General features: G+C 35.0%; 1 protein-coding gene across 1 annotated transcript in view; it reads left to right on the top strand.

The window, feature by feature from the left end:
* The window catches only part of DEUP1 (deuterosome assembly protein 1), a 40,575-nt gene that overhangs the window by 14,597 nt on the left and 7,851 nt on the right, over positions 1-18,127 (top strand). Inside the window, exons 6-11 of the mRNA XM_054514099.1 lie at positions 2,091-2,303; positions 6,338-6,483; positions 7,097-7,202; positions 8,800-8,997; positions 9,987-10,073; positions 12,575-12,774. Coding sequence (XP_054370074.1) covers positions 2,091-2,303; positions 6,338-6,483; positions 7,097-7,202; positions 8,800-8,997; positions 9,987-10,073; positions 12,575-12,774 — 950 coding nt within the window. The remainder of the gene's footprint in view (positions 1-2,090; positions 2,304-6,337; positions 6,484-7,096; positions 7,203-8,799; positions 8,998-9,986; positions 10,074-12,574; positions 12,775-18,127) is intronic.

Here is an 18,127-nt window from a genome sequence, read left to right as displayed (position 1 = left end):
ACACTTTTCCATGTTATTTGCTAATATGCCGTTAATTTGACAAGTTATTAAAAAGTATCTTACCAAGTAAATAGCGCATGCCATTGAGGTATTGACGCAAGTATAAAGTTCCTTCAAATCTGATAGCCTTCCTTTTTTTGAAGATCATAAATATACAGTACCATCAGTTATGCAGAAAAATGAATTTTCATATGCTACTCCAGAATCACTCTTGGAGTTGTTTGTTGGATCACTTAACCCCCTTTTTTCATATTTTTCAGCTTTCTGGTTACTATGCAGTTCTTTGGTTGACTTTATGACTATTTTCTACTTGCCAATTTGCTCATTGCTTTTTTATAGATAGACTATTGATACTGCATATTTTTATTTTTTTAATTCCTTCTAATCCAGAAAAAAATGTTATTTAATGCTATCATGGTGACCTATCCTTCTCTTAAAAAAAACCCCAGAAAATAACTTACAAATTGACTGCACCACAAGACAGCTTGAAGATTAAGTAAGGGGAAGCCAATTATGTTGCTCACTGATAATTCCCTTTTCCACTGTTACTAAGCTCATTGGATCTTAATCTAGTGAAACACTTTCTTAACAATTCCTGTAAGACTCTTTACACATATCCAGAGTTTCCAAGGATGACAGTTATGTTTTGGGTTTAGCTGCTGAGAGCATTATATTCCAGCAATTGAGCTTTCATGCAAATGTGTTAAAAAAGCAAGTCTTTGACTAGACAAAACTATGGACTGATGACATGTTGATTGTACAGTTAGACAAGTCAAAATAGAGTACTGAGGGTGACGATTCACATTTTTCTGTTGAAGCTTTCAATTCCATCAGTGAACTTGCTTTGAAGACAATTTCCTTCACAACTATAACATAACACCAACTATTTTTTTAAATCCAAGTCTGATGGACTGTTACCCTTAGCTGTTTCAAAAGTGTTAATTGTTCCTGCATCTTTGCCTGAAATTCGTCTTTCATGAGATCTTTGATTTCCAGTTGCAGTCTTGCAGTGTATTTTTCACAGGATATATTGACACTTAGATATATAAGAATCCATAACTTGGATGTCAAAGGGACCTTCATTTTTTATCTATAGAAATGAAACTTAACCTGCAAATTTTTTTTGGCTTTTTATTTGATATGCAGCCAGTGGTCCATTCTGCTTAGGTTCTCAGCCAACACAAATTGTGGGGACGTAGTCAATAACATCGAAAACTGTCTAAAGTATGACTTTTTGCAATCCTTGTCAGTGAAATATGGTATTTTTAACCCTATTTATTTTAACTTTATATTTTCTTGCCCAACTTGTTCTCTGCGCATGATGTATGATTTCCAGGTCATATTTTGTTGTCATTTTTCAAGTAATTCTCAGTCTTCTGAAAGATTAGTGCTGCTTGTTAATCTCCCAGTAGTGGGAAACAGCAAAAACAGTTGCCATAGTAATTATACTTCTTAGAAGAAATTCTTCTTCATAGAAATCCAATGCCTGTGGATTCAGAAATACTGGCAATACCAATTTTCTGAAGTTTTGTGTTCAGGATTTTAATTGGTACAAGAAGCTGCATGGGGTGTAGGACTCTGCCAAATGTACGAATGATTCTTTCCCAAGTTTAAGGATAATGATCTCAAAGAAGTGCAGTTCCTGTAGTACCTGAGCTGTTTGTACGTGACCTATGTAATGGTAGCCCTCTAGTCAAAGGTTAATATCTATCCTGAGGCACACACACACACAGCTCCTACTGAGTTCAATGTATCAAAGAGGAACATTTCTCTCAAATTATTTCTCACAGGTAACTGAGTAGGTCATCATAATCACCTTTTTCACATTTGAGGCTGATTAACATTAAGTATTAGGAAAATACACAGCACAGGAGAAAAAAATCCTTGAAAAGCTCCCGTGCCCTTGAAGGTTTTTGAAACTTTTTTTCTAACTGAGGGCAAGTAATTCAAACTGTTTGAATTGTATCATCTTTTCTAAGCAAATCGAGGTGAAGACAGGAATAGCCTTATGATTTTAGTAGTAACGATTTGGTTAGAGCAATTTACATACAATTATTGAGTTTAATTTAAAATATTTTCTTGTTTTATAGAGGCAGAGCCAGAATTATCAACTCCAAATATGCAATAAGAAACAAAACCAAGAAGAGCTAATTACCTATACCCAGCCCAAAAGTGAAAATGATGATTCGATTATTGAAAAGCTAAAGGCAATTGTGAATGAAATAGCAAGAAACAAGAATAAACTGGCAGAGGAAAACATGAAACTCCGTGAGGATCTAAAAATGTACCAAAATCAGTGCCAGGTAGTAATGTTTTTTTATGATGACTGTGGAATTAATGTTGGAAAATCAAGATGAGATGCCTACATAAATATACATTAGGTGTATTCTGTTCTTGAGCACAGAATAATCTGGGAGCAGTATGGGTTGAGTTTTTTGGTAAAACAGAAATAAGTTTTAATTGTATCAGTATATTTTTTCTCTTGTCTATGTATCTAGAGTTTTATAACTCTCCTATATCCATGGCATCTACTAGAACTTCCCCTAGTTTGGTTCCTTGAATATAAATGACTTCTGTAAAATCTCTTTATCTGATTTACACCTTGTTGTTCATTGTGCCATATAACTAGTAAATAAGTATATACAAACATGTATGCAATATTTTGTTTGTTTTGAAAGGAGATTATGCAGTCAATTTAAAAAAATTTTACATTTCTGGCTATTGTAAATAACCATCAGGTTTTATCCCTAGTTCACTGTTTTTCAGCATAGCACTGATCTATGAAGGCAGCCATTTGCTCCTCTTCTTTTGGTCATGGTATATGAATTTTGACAAGATTGAGATAATACAAGATCTTTACAACCTTTTTATTATCTCTGTTTGAAACACATCAGGAATGAGATTCCTGTTGATTTTTTTTTCTGGTGACATATAGCAGTTATGCTTTTGCTTATTTATTTAAGCACTTCTAGGTTCAGTAATATACTGAATGGTGTATAGTAACTTCAAGTCTTTTTGGAGAAAGATTTGTTTCTGTTTACAGATAGTCTCACAGAGTGATAACAGCGTATGCAATATACTTTACAGGAATTAGCATATATGTGGCAGAGGTTAATTTCAGATTGTGTTGTCAGAAGAGCCAAGTTTATACATGCCATTTGCACATTAGTTCATTGAGTCTTTTGCCTGTGCACAACTTATCAGTGTGCAAGCAAAACTTCTGTTTTGGGGCCTGTTAAAAAGGCTGCCATCAAAGCAGTGGGACTAGAATATGCAGTGCAACAAGTCATGGCAGTCGGAGCAAGTGGATACAAGCTGTACAGTGGAGGGATTGTGCCGTCACCTTGGAGAAAATCTTCAAGCAGGAAGAATTTTGGAATCATGTATTCAAGAGAGTTCAGGAGCTGTAGGAAGCTTGAAGACACTTTAAGTAGAAGTGGAGCTGGATGTACATAACAGTGTCATCTGAAGGGCAGAAAGTTGCAGAATAACTGTGTTGGTGGTGTGGAATGCTGTTATGTTAGTTAGAAAAGCTGCATTTGGAAATAGCTGCATAAGGGAAACACTGATGTCAATGTTTGATGAAAAGGAGTAGCTCAGGGAAAATATTTTTTTAGGAATGTCTGTATGAGAAAGAAGAAATTACAAGGCCTGTTGTCAGCCAGAAAAAGTAAGCAGGTTTATGTGAAGGAGAATTAGGTGGAGGATGGCAATAGTTGCACATGATATGGGTAGCAGAGGAAGGAGTAGATGGGAATCTTGGTGTGGAGAGCTCTGATGGCAATGAAAGCAAGAATTGTTGAGCCTCATATATTCCTTTATGCCTATGATCATTTCAGTGTGCTTCTAATTGTTTCACTTATACTATTAATTAGCAAATAATAAAGTGAAATGTATGGAAGAGCAGTTTGTTGACTTTACAGAAAACACAAAGTTTAAAAGACCTAAATGGAGACTGCAGTCTATTTCTCTACCCTATGAATTATCTGACAAACTTATCTGCAGGCATAACATGAGAGGTAACCTGAAAATATCACACAAGGGTCTTGGTTCTTGAAAAGTCAGCATTAGGTCAGCTACTGGATACTAATTTATGTAAAAATACACCATATAATTATATTTCAAAGGTTGAATAGTGTATTGGGTTTGTGTTGGGAAGGTTTTGGTAATGGGGGCACTCCAGGGATGGCCTCTGTGAGAAGGTACTTGAAGCTTCCCCCATGTCTGACAGAGCACTGGAGGGGAGGAGGTAGAGAACTGAGGAGTGAAGGTGAGCCTGGGAAGAAAGGAGGCATGAGGAGAAGGTGCTCTAAGATTTAGTTTTTATTTCTCATTAACCTGGTCTAATTTGATTAGCAATAAATTAATTTCTCTGAGGTGAGTCTGTTCTCCCTTGGCAGTAACTGGTGAGTGATCTCTCCCTGTCATTCTCTCCAGAAACAAAGAAAGAGCATTTCTCTTGTTTCTCTGCCCTGTCCAGCTGGGAGAGGCAGTGACAGTGTGGCTGTGGTGGGTACCTGGCATCCAGTCAGGGTCAACCCACCACAAACAGCTTTGAGTAGAATTAGAACAAGAGCTGATCAGGAAATTTTTGGGAGTTCATTTTGATTGGCAAGCTAGTAGAAGCAAAACTTTTCACAGAAGGAAAGAAAAGATTTAATGATTTTTTCAACTTGAAATAGACTCTATTTGAGATGTTTTCTAAACAAATACTAAAGTTTTCTGCTTCAAAATTAATTTTCATTTTAACCTAATGCAGTAGATATTTTCTAAAATAATAAATGATGCATATTTCATTTTTTTAAACTGATATGTGAAACTGAAACTCTTGACCTGAAGTTCTGTTTCAATTATTATTGCAGCTGCTGCTGTGGCTACTGTTGTTCCTGCTACTATTTTAATTCACAGGAAAATAAAATTTATGTAAATATGTGTGCTGACTGCAGTCTATCACAGAAAATATGACTTCTGCCACACAATTGTGTGGAATTCATTTCCCTTATCCATCCTAGAATGAAGTCAGAGGGGTAACCATCTCCCAGGTTCATGTGTTATAAAACAATTGTGGCTATTTCTTGAATGTTGGAGTCATGAAGAGAATAAGCAAGTCTTACCAACAACTTTAACAGTTTATTAAGCTTTATTTCACTTGAATATACCCAGAATTGCATTTTGATGTTTCAAAAAGCTATCTTGGTCTTAATGTAACAAAGGATAAGATGAATGAGTCCATATATGCAGCCGTCCCAGAAAGAAAACTCAAAAAAATGCAAAAGCACTTCATATCTGTCTTCAGCAACCCTTTCAGCCAGAGATAGACCACAGGCTTCTTGGGAGGAGGGTCATTCTCATAGGAGCCTCTAGGGGAAATAAACCTTTGAAGTTCCTCCTTCCACTGCAGTTCCACTGCAGTTCCTGGAATCCACTTATCTTTTGAAATTTTAAAGGCTTTATTTTTGCTCTTAAAGATGGAAGCTATGTTCAAATAAAATGAAGAAATTATGAAAAATTGGAATGTTTTTAGTGTAATAGTTTGAAAGGTAAAGGATCAATATCCTTAGAATAATTTTTTTTTTTCAATCTGAAACATGCTGTAGGATCTTAGGTGAGAAGCAATACATATTCTTTGGATATTACTATTGCAAGCACTGATTGTTATTGTTACTTTTGTTATTTGTGGGTTATATTTCCAATTTCTTATACTTAGTATATTTTCAGTATATTTTTTGGAAATTCTGATATTTTTTGGAATTCATGTTTTATCATGCCAAATGTAGTATGTGTCTTCAGGTTGTCTAGCACACTATCAATCAGAAATAAAAGATAAAACAGAATAAGGTTTGTCAAGTCCCTAAGAAAAATCTTTTTTTTGATTGTTTGAAAATTTTGTGATGTTCATTTAAATAAGCAATTAGCTCCATGCAGATGGAGTAGTTTTTAAGAAGATTTGTGCAGCCTTGTAGTTTCTAAAGTTTATAAATTTGGAAATGAAGAATTGAAGCCACTTATAGCACCAATTCTGGCATGTGAAACATGTTCCAGGATGCAGAGCCTGCTAAAACAACCAAGCGATATATTTTAGATGCATTTAGTACAATAAAGAACTTCTGAATTATGTTTCCAATGATAATTTCAGAAGCAGATTCATTGGAACATTGCAAGGGCTAAAGAATATTCAGAATCTGATTTTTAGATGAGAGGAACTGACATGGAAGCAATATGTTTTTCTGAAATTAAGATCATGTATGTACAGGTATTGAATATGATGTGTTAAAAAAGCAGCATTTTAAGCTGTGTAATTTTATTTAACTGTTTGTGTGTTTGCTTGTTTCTTTAGAACATGGAGGCAGACATCTCAAACATGAGAAATGAGCTTCAATCAAGGGATGGTCTCTGGAGAAAGATACAACTTGAATGCCAGAAGTTGTATATAGAATTATTGAAAATCAAAGAGTATAAAGATATACAGGAAATTCAAATAAGGTATGGATGGCGAAGACCTATTTAAATTAACAAGTAGTTCTGAGCTAATGACTTTTTTCTTACATTTGTTTTAAATTAAGTCTGTTTGAAAAGATACTCTGGATTCAAATGTCAGCTTCTAAATTTTAGCTGGATGTTTTCATTGACAATTATATCAGACAATTTCAGGCAATAGATGCAGACTCTGTTAAAAAGCTTTAATGATGGCTAGATTTTTACAAATCAACGCATTTACGATATTTCTGCCTATATCTTTACAGTCTTTCATTTTCTCAGCATTAAAACACTTGGAAACAATGCAACTAAGATTCTCCCTAATCTACTTTGAATAAAATCATCCTGGTTTTAGGGCTTATCTAATCTGCTGTAGCCATTTCAAATTATATGAAATACCAGTCTGTAAGAGCTTTCAGGAGTCTTTCTGCACATAGTTGTATTGTCCTTGATCTCCCAAAATTTAGCCTGGTGTAGGCCAAATGTTGGTTATGTTTGGGAGTATTTTTTTCATCAGCAAGCAGATGTTCTACAGTTTTACACTGGGGAGAGGATACTACAAGGTGAAGAGTATTGAATGTTCTGGTTTTTTCATGTTTTGTTTATTTCTTACTTAAAGGCATCAGTCATCTCATGTTCAGCTTACTGAGCAACAAGAAGATAAAAACCCTGAGTTATTGCTATTTGCAGAAAGTCAAGAATGCCAAGAAGAAGAGCTGAACAAGGTATTTCATATCATTTCCAGATCTTAACTGCAGTATAAGATTTTTAGGAGAGGGTACTGAGCTAGGGTATGTGCATGTACTGTAGAGAGAAGGAGAATACATTGTTGGTACTGGAGAGCTTGAAGTTTTTTATGTGAAAAAGATTTCGTATATGGTTGCATTCAGTTGTGTAGCTGTAAAACTGACATTCTGCTTCTGTGCCTACCTACTTCAATGAAATAATGGGAGAGAACATACCTACACATTATTGTGGTTCAGATGATAACATGCAACTAAGAAAGCCTCCAAATCTCCGATTAATTGGTAAGCTGTAGAGCTAAGCTGTAATTTGTAGGTGGTCTCAGAGGTAGGATATGCAAACAGATAACCGGTACAAGTCACTGTGGCAGGTGCTCACACAAGGCTGAGCTTACCCAGGTACCTGCTGCACAGTGTAGGGCAGAGCTCTCTCCTAGGAGCGGTGCATCACATTGCATTGCACATTTCAGAAGGGCTGTGAGCAAGCAGCAGTGGCATGGCACTGTGGAACAGTGTATGGCTTGGCAGGCTAAAATACTTTGGAAGTAGAGGATGCTCAGAACTCATCCTACAAGCATGTTGTGGTTTTGCCAAGTAGCAATTTAAGCAAAATCACAGAATTGTTAGATTGGAAGGGTCCAATCACTCTGCCACCTATAGCAAATTACAGGAATGCTTACCAAGTGGGTTTTGAACTTCTCTGTTTGGATGCATCTGACTTGGGTTCATCAGTTTTGGCATGACAGTCATGATCTAGCTCTTAGGTATTTTGCATCTACATCTATTTTTTTAATTCTAATATTTCTTGCTGTTTGCATAAATAAAATCAGAATGCAATCTGTTAGTCCTTGTGTATAGTACTGCAAAAAGTTCATAAAATGTCTTCAAAGGTTGCTAGACTGGGTTTTATTGTTCTGTTTCTTATACAATAAAAAATCTGTCAGTACTAAATTGTTGGTTATAGTAGAAAGATTAGGAAAATAATTTTTGTGTTGATACTTTGCAGAACTCTGCACAGGAGGAATTGAAGAAAGTTTGACCTTAAATTTTAACAGAAAATGGCAGGAAAAATTCTCATAAAATGATTTTCCATATATACCCTTTATTTCTAACATAGTTTCTTATTAAAGAACCTCTAGATTGATTTATTTATATTGCTTCTAAGTTAATTTAAGCTTCATCTAACTTTTTTGAAACTTAAGTGCATTATTATAACTAAATCATACTTAAATTTATCAAATGGATATTTTCTTGGATATTCTTTACCATGAATTTTAATTCTATACATGATTTTTATTACTTTCTTTTAAAAGGTTAACTGAAGTGTATTGTACTTTGTTCATTTCTAATATTAAATAGCAAATTAATGTACAAGAGAAGTGAGAAAATATGTAAAAATAGACAAAGCTCTGTGCACTGACTTCCAAAGACATTTTATTTTACAATTTCAGAATCTCTTGTTCAGTTAGAAGAGTTGGTGTCTTGGAAGCAACAGCAGAAAAAGTCACTGATAAGTAGCAAGTGATGCAATCATATTTACTGCACAGCATTTTTTCTTTTTGAAATGTATTTGCTACAGATAAGAAACCATGTTTATCAAGAGGAGCAGTCCCATTGCTCTGAGCAGGAAAGAATGAAGACAGAAATCTCTGACCTGACAGAGAAGCTTCATCAGAAGGAGATCACTATAGCAACTATCATGGAGAAAGCTAGTCTTCTGGAAAGACAGTTAAAAATGGAGTTAGAGACAAAACACAAATTGTTAACAAAACAGCAGGTATGCAAGTAGGCAAAAGCAGCCCACATCATTTTACTCCACTATTGATAATGACATTCATTATCTGTGGAAAAAAAGACATCCCATTTCTTGCTGTAGTTTTTATCAGTGGTGCTGTAATATCTGTGAAGTATTACAAAAGCAGCCAAATTGATGCTGGAACAAGAAATCACCAGTAAATGTCAACTGTACCTCCAAATAGAAATTCATTCTGACCATCACATCTAGTTGTCATTTTAACATGCAAAAGATCTTGAAAACTTCCAGTTTGTTGTTATTACATATGCTTTAAGTTTCTAATTTTTCAGTGTTTTCCAAAGCTTTTTGAAGAATGGTACAAATATGCATAGAAAATTCTAGTAATTTTATAGCTGGAAACTGTAAGATACTAGTGGGGATTTCAGTGAAAAATGTTTGTTTTAAAAAAAATTGTCAGCTTCATTACTTAGTTTGTAAAACAAAAGAATCACCATTTTTAGAGGTTTCTGGGTATCTCTGTGTTTATTGAAAGGGTCACTACATGTGGAAAACTGTGATTGACGTAACACTTTACTTTTGACAATAGTAAAGTTAGTGTTTGGGGAAAATGAGAGATATCTCCTGTTGTGTGGCACTCTTTACCAGGTATTTCTGTATCAATAAAAGAATAGACATAATTTCTAGATGTCATGAATAGGATTTCATCTAGTTTCAGTGGCCCGTAAAATCTGTCCTCTTTCTATGTAGTAACTGCATGTGAACTTGTTTTGCTAAGTCATTACTTCTTTCAAAAAGGTAAATAAATTCAGAGGTATTGTATTTGTATTTCTTTTATAGATAGTTTAATACTTCTTCCTACTTTGGTATTGCTAGATTTAAAAATATTATAGTAAGTTTTGTAGTTACTAATGCACATTTTGTAAAATTAAGCTTAAATATATCTGTACTCAGTGTTCTTTCAGTTGAGAGTAATATTCTTGTATTTAACTAAGATCTTAATCTTTTCCTAGTTGTTGGAATTCCATTACCAAGTTATCAAATCTGAAAACACACATCTAAAAGAAATGGTGGAAAACCAGGAGTGTGAAAGTTGCACGGTAAATTTTTTTAACCTATGAAGTATGCAGAATAGTCACTTATATTTATTGTAAATGTAGATTAAGATCATGGCAGATTTAGAGATTTCTGGATTGCATACATTAAATAAAAAAACAAATATCAGGTGTGCAACATAATCAAACCAAGTGGTATTCACACACAGCCTGAAGATGAGTATAGCTAAGAGTAATTTATACCTTAATTGTATTAAACTACAAGTAAGTTAAATTTTTCAGTAATTGTCTAGACACTAAACAATTTCTGGGAGCTTATTTTTTTGTAAGTGATACCACTTATTTAAGTTTAAACAGTCATCATTCTCACAGACAAAAATATGCCCCTTTTTTAATATCTTACCCCTTTGTTCACATGGTATTTAAATAGCAGTGTAAAAAACTGACACATTTTGCTCCCACCCAGCTTATTTTCAGAGTCTAGTATTTATATCTCTCCAAACAGCAGGGCTTTAAAATTTAATTGATAAAAAGTGTGCCATAAGATCATCTAGAACTATGGTTTGTGATGGTATAATAAATAGTATATATACTGTTTTCCACAAAAAGCTTCAAAAGATCCCCTTCTTACAGAACACCTGCAGTTACTGTATCACGAAAAAAAATCCCACTGGAATGTTGTTTGGAAATACTGATGTAAATACATTTTGGGGGGATCTGTAGCCTGTGAATTGTCATGAAAGAATGTTACATTTACCCACACCCTTAAAACAGCATGGATGTCCATCAGTGATGTCTTACCTACACATGCATATACACAATTATGGATATCTGTGTGTGTATATTTGATATATTATTGTGGAAGCACAGATGGATGTGTGTCTATGCATGTCTAAATCTTCTCTGCAGTGACACTTTTCTTGAAGATTGAGAAGAGCTGTCTGACAAGGGTCCTTGGAGACATCACATGTTTGTTATATTTTAACAGTAAAATCCAGTTACTACACATACCAAGGTCAATACATGTTTCAGTAGATTTGTGGACTTAAAAATTCTTTGCTGCTTTACTAATGTATTGTGAGGATCTAAACATTAGATTGTGATATATTTGATATTAAGATTCTAGGGATTTGAGAGATTTTTATGGACATGTTTGTGCTGTACAGTGCAGCACTACACAGACCTCTGAGACCAGTGCCAGCCTAAGCCAGTATGGTGCAATGCATCATCAGGCAGGGTTACTTTGATGTCAAAAGCAATGTAGCTGGGCCAGCTCAGTTTTGGGGCTCATGCAATTATAACTTTACAGCTGATTCTAGAGCTATTGGTGGTAGGATGACTTAGTGCTCTCCTTCTCCCTAGGTTCTGCCACTCCTCCCACTTGTGAGACATAGCTGAACCCGTGCTCCCCCATAGTTGCACAAAATATTAAATTTTATTATACCTTCTGGCATTTCCATGCCAGCTTGGCTCATAAATTCACCCTAAAACTGAGGAATGCAAGGTTCACAGGAAGAGATGACATCAAATCGGTGCAAGGAATAGACAAGCTTTCGAATGCAGGAGCACAGTTGTGCCAGCAGTGTACAAAGAACCAAATCTGTATTGAGTTACTGAGTTCCCAGAGAATAAGGTAGATCTAGGAATATATGAAAGCACAAGTTAATGAAATGCAGGGGGTTTTAGTCTTTTGTATGTAATCTGATAAACCTTTTGAAAATTTGCTGGTGATGACAGTATACTGTTATTGCAAATATATTACACAATGCAGTGCAGTACTCTGCAGAGAGATAGTTCCAAAATAGCTGGCTCAGGTGTGCAGCATAGGCTTTGTGGATTAAGTGATAGAAAAAAAGGAACAGAGTATCCTGGCTAGACAACTTCCAGAGCTAATCTCCATCTTCCCTTCTTGATATGCTAGTGGATGGGGCTCTTTAGCCCCTGATCACAGTGCAACTGTGGCTGGCACTTTCAGTATTTTGCCTTGCACACCGTGTGGGCTAACCCAGCTGAGAAGGAGGGTTTAGTGACAAGGACAGAGAGCACTGGGCTGATGTGGCTTTACTCACTGCTTCTGAAACTGAAGGTGACTGTCTCAACACACATAATAAATTGAGCCTTTACACATACTCTGTATCTAGTGTAGTAATTAACTCCTATAATTTTCCTTGTTATTTTTGGAGGAATTGTTACTGGAGGGAGCAATAGAGTCTGCAGATATAGCTGTTGTGGTTGCTTTTATGTCATCAGTTCTACAAAGCAAGTGATAAATTTACAACAATAATATTTTGAATGCATGTTTGCTGAGAAATTTTAATTTGTTTTATTGTGTTATAGAGGCTGTTATCCCTTCTTTTCTATTTATCTACTGTGATTTTTTTTTCTGGAGGCAATTCTCTTGGTTTGCCCTAAATGTTGCATGATTATATATGGTAGCTAGGTCTTTTCTTTAGCATAGAACATTGTTTTGTGTTTGCTTGTTAAAAATATACCCATTTACTGTGGAAAAAATAACTACTTAATGATGGCATTATCTCCGTTCACAGTGTATAGATTTATGTAACAAAGAACATGGAAATTTCACAGCTTCTGTTCACAAAATGAAACATGAGAATTTAGGACTACAAAATAGCCTTGCTAAACCACAAAATGACACAGAAACATCGATACTGAGTTGCATGGATACATACAGAGAAACAGAGCACAGCTGCCAAACCCATTCAAAGATGCAAGAAAAGGAAGAGAGGTAATATTTAGATTGTACACATTTATGAAACTTCTTGTAAGTGTTTTGGAAGGTCTGACTGGGCCAAACTGTCAAGTTTTTTGCCGTTTCTGTTCATTCAGAACTCCCACCAATATAACCATCAGATCTAGTTAGTATGTTTGTAAGGACTTCTGCATTTTTCTGCATGGCTAGTGGAAATTGGCAATAAATGAAGTCTCAGAAATGTTTAATATCTGTTTTAGTATTTAGCTCATGAAACTTTAAAAACTTTCTATGTGCTGCTCAAGCTATTCTCAGTTCCAGGTTTTGCAAGGTAGAGCAGACTGTAATTTTTACTACCAAATAAAAACAAGACAAGGAAAGGCTAGAAAAATCAACATGAGCGGTAAACTTCTCGACGGGAGGTTTTCTTAATAAGCAGTTTGAACTATAGGCCCTGCTGAAAAGCTTTGTGTCCTCCAGTTTCATTTGTTGGAAGTTTCATTAAATGTATTTTAATGCCTTGTCTGGCTTCAGTGTTCTTGGGTGACCTGATTTTTAACAGAAACGTAATTTCAGATGCTCTGAGTAAGTCATTACTACAATAAACTCCTTGTTAGGGAAAAATAATGAGAATATTCAGACTCATAGAAAGCATTGTACTGATGACTTTCTTCTTATTTCCCTGTATTCAGTGAGCCAATGAATTACCTTCAAACATATTATAATCATGCCATTGCAATTAAAAAAACCAAAAAACAACACCCTGCTAAGCAGTATTTCACAGTACAGGAAAATAAAATTAATAGGAAGCTAAATATACTGATTATTTGTAATAAAGAACTGATATGATAGCACTAACATGAAATAGTTCTGTGAAGTAAAGTTGAAATAGTTGGAGCCAAAACTGAACATGTTAAGACTTCAAACTCATACATTTAGGTTTTGGCAAAATTTAAAAATATTTTCTTTCTGCAAAATAGAGCAGCATCCCAGTAAATGTAGTTCCATAGCCTAAAATTTCTTTTTAAAGAGTGTTGTTTTGTGTTGAATTATATTATATTATTTATATGTATATAAAAATAAAGAGATGTATATATGTTATAATAAATATAAGTATATACATATATGCATATACATAATGCATGAATATATATACACACAGATACACCCATCTTTGGAAGTGGCAGGTATGGCTGATTTCCAATGAAGTTTGAAATTATGTTGAAGATGTTGCTGAAACAGATACTTGTAAATCAAAATACAGATTATTCTGCACCAGTAGGTCTCATAACTTAACAAAATTGGTCAGTAGCATTTTTGCTCATGTTTCAACTCCTCTAAAGTGAGGAAAAAATAAGACTTTTTTTTCTCCATCTTCTCAGGATTTACACTTGCTGTACATAAGAGACCGTGAAATTTAATTTATGAGAACATAAATATTTGATACAATAAAATTATGCATGTAATTTGCAGGACTGTGATTTCATAGCTGTTGGAAGATCAATCAAAACTGTGAGAGAGGCACCTGTGAGATTTGACCTTTCTCACAACAGAAATCTCAGCCAGACTACTGACACAATATAAATTATTATTATTATTATTGTAGCTAATATGATGAAACAGATATATTGAGCCTAGATTTCAGGACCTAAATCATTCATTAGAATTCCTAAATGTAAAGCTATTCAGATAAATAAATACACAGATTTTAAAACGCGCAAATTTGACATGTACTGTGTAGCCAGTGTTTTTATGATTGGGCCCTCTCTGTACTATCAGTTCTCTGTTCCCAAGCAGGAAACTACCTCAGAATTTTTCCAGAAAACTAAAATTAAATTTTCAACCATCAGATGTATGCAGATAAACTAGGAAATTGGTGTTGGTTAAGTTAAAATCTGGGGTATGTTTATTTTATTCTGAGCATAAACCCTGTTATTTCTGGTTTAATTTGCAGTTCTGTTTCCATGGTAATTATGGCACTGGAGAAAGGGCACAAAAGACTTTTTTTATATGGTAAAAAATTAGAAAACATGGTGTTTGTGCAAGGGACAGGTGTATATTCTACAATATTTTTCAGTTGTTTCTCTCAGTCAGTACTGGAATCCTGGGTATGAGCACCATCATGTCTTAGAGAGGAGACCTTTAGAGAAGACACAGGAAATTGCAGGAAGTTGTACTGGCAATCCAAAAAGCAGAATGATTTCTTCTTTCTTCTGTATACAGTGAATTTCTAAATATTAGAAAGTAAGATATGCAGAAATAGCATCTTTTTGCTAAAAAAGGACTGTGCCCACGTTCTACCTATAACCACCTTATTTAATTACTGTTTTCTTATGTAATTATCTTACATCTAATTGCCATTTACATAAGCTTTCCCCACTCTCAAGATTTCAATCCTTTGCTTAGACCTTGACCATATGCAGTTGATTTAAATTTGTGCACGGTCAAAGAGAACTCTCTGATGAAGCTGATATGTTCAGTTTGTTTCTTCCAAAATTAAAACATGCCTGTGAGTTATGAAATGAAAAGCTATTTATTTTGCACAAAAATACGCACAAAATAGTTAACTGATCAGGCCAAAGTGCACTTCCATCATGTGGGGAAAGTGAAGGGTAAATTCTAAGGCTTAATCCTGCTAAGGTAGCTGGGGATCACTTAATACATGTGTGTTTACAGTGAGTATCTGTGTTCACGAGGTTTTTGGAGATCATACAACTCTTAGTCACACCACTGTATCAGTTACTGCAATAGATAAAGTGGAAGCAGTGAACACAATTCTTCAGGAAAAGGCTTTTTATCCATTTTAAAATCAAGCTAGCCGTTATACTTGCCAGGTAAAAGGAACAGCACAAATTCTTGAAGACATTCTGGCCATTAAAGATCTGTAGTTTTCTTTCTCAACACTCTAGCTAGGTCATGTCAACTAGCAAAGCTGAGTAAGGGATTTGGGGTTTTTGCATCCCTGAAGTCATTGGCCACCCAGGGACCAGGAAGATTTTATGTATGAGTCAGGAAAACTAGATCCTGTTTAAATTTCCTTTGTGAGAACACCGTTCTTTCATTGCTTGTCCCCTATGTCACCGTGTCAACAGTGATATTATTTGTGTGGCATGTGTACATGTTAAATAGACTAGGACTAATCCCACCAAAAGCATAAGTTGTTCAGCTGCAGAAATAGTGTATTTGCATTGGTAGTGTTAACAAATGGACAGCTTTTCACAAATTTGTAGATTGTATTTAAAGTAGATCTATGTTCTTAGATATTATTTTGCACATGAACTGGTAGAAGTTTAAACCACAACTGTGGAAACCATCCAGAGTAAAGGCCCAGTATCCCTGTCAAAGTACCTCAGTGTAGGGGTCATGTTTTTCCAAAATACCAAGCAGTCCCAGAACTCTATGGATTACACTAGGAGTGGGAGAATGGGAGTTCCTTTTAAAAAATCAGTCCCTTTATTTTTTTTACTTTTTTTTGGGAGGGGAAGTGTGGTATCTGTTTTTATATTCTAAAGGTTACCATAACCCAAGTCAAGTAGGCACTCAAGTCTGAAAATTCTGTTCTTAGAGGAATTATAACACAACAGTAATAATTTTTATTAAATACATAAAGAAGCAGTTCTGGCAGAAAGAAAAGAACACAGACCACATAGACTTTACTATGGGTTTAGAGAGAAAATTACTTCCAAAAAGGTCAGAACATGAGATTTAAAAAAAAAAAAACTGTGATTTTATTATTCATGCCATCTATCTTCAGTTGTCGCAGGCTTTTTTTCACAGTGCCCTTCATCCAAACCATAGATGGAATTGACTTTAAAATAGGGAGGAAAATAAAGGAAAAAAAGTATTCTCCTGTGCCCAAAGAGCAGAGTATATTTATGTAAAGAAAAGCATGAAAGAAAGGAGAAAACTCTGCGTCCACAAAGGTAAACATTTTAGGTGATTTAGAAATCTGGAAAGTTTGGTGAATAGTCTGAGAGAGTTTTATGTTAGCATGTAGAATAGTACTATTATTATTAGAGTAAAAATAAAATTATAGTAACAAATAGTGATACAGCATCATGCATATAATTTCCTTTGCCATAGCATTCAGATTATCTTAATCACAGCTTCTTTTATAATCAGAGAAAAAAAATATGTTCTTCATTAGTTCTCTGAGTTGTTCTGCACAGTCCCTGTGCTGAATACTCAGTTTCCTGGTTTAGGGCTGTTGTGGTTTAACCTGGCAGGTAAACAGCACACAGTCACTTTCTCACTCCCCCACTCACAAGGAAAGAATTGGAATTTAAAGAAAGTAACATTCATATGTTGAAATACAGTTTAATAGGACATAAAAATAAGGTAGTAGTAATAATAAAAATGACAATAATAAAATAATAATGCTATAATTAGAATACATGAAACAAGTGATGCCCAGTGATAACAGTGCAGTTGCTCACCACCTGTCATGATGCCCAGGCAACCTTCCCCCAGCTTTTTATTGCTGATCATGCTCCCATATGGTCGGGAATATCCCTGCGGTCAGCCGGGATCAGCTGTCCAGCTGTGTCCCCTCCTAACTCCTTGTGCACCCCCAGCCTCCCCTCTGGTGGGGTGGGATGAGGAGCAGAAGAGGCCTTGGCCCTGTGCAAGCTCTGCTCAGCAGTGACTACAACATCCCTGTGTTACCAACACTGTTTCCAGCACAAATCCAAAACACAGCCCCCTACAAACTACTGTGAAGAAAATCAACTGTGTCCCTGTAAAAACCAGCAGAAGGGCTTCTGTAAAAGCAGGTCCATCAAGGCTTCACAGCCACTCTCTCCCAGCAACAAATATTTAAATTAAGATTAGAAAATGATGGTGTGATCTTTCTGCAGAAAACACTGTCTTCTCCCTGCACTCGGCAAGTTCATTTTCTTTAAAAAGGAAAAAAAAGTACTGACTAGCACTGCATACTCTTGAATACTTATTAAATTATATTTTAGTGGCAGAGAACATGCCCTTAAAAAGATTTTATAGCTGCATTTCAAATTACTAGAGTGTTTTAGGATATTTGCAATGATAGAATCTGTTCAAACTGCTATCATGTTTTAGTAGTTACCTCCCAAGATTAAAACTTCATCGTAAGCACAGACATCAATACAATGGAAATTTTTATCTCAGCTAGAAATACTGTAACATAAAATTTATAGAATCTGAAATAAGTTTTTTTGCATGTTTTGGTATGTAATACAAGGAATGATGCAATTGAAAATTAGTGTAATTTCACAGACATCTGGGCAAGTGAGTCTCGAAATTGTGTGCTTGTATCAATACAGTATCAGAATTGTTCAGTTAACTGTTCTGGGAATGGGAGGAAAATGGCTTTCTTTTTTTTTAAGTTGATAGTAACCCTAATAGTTTTTGCTTT

The sequence above is a fragment of the Molothrus ater genome, chromosome 2 (genome assembly GCF_012460135.2).
Source record: "Molothrus ater isolate BHLD 08-10-18 breed brown headed cowbird chromosome 2, BPBGC_Mater_1.1, whole genome shotgun sequence".
Lineage (NCBI taxonomy): Eukaryota > Metazoa > Chordata > Aves > Passeriformes > Icteridae > Molothrus > Molothrus ater.
The sequence above is the reverse complement of the archived record's forward strand: the minus strand, read 5'-3'. Positions and strand labels throughout refer to the sequence as shown.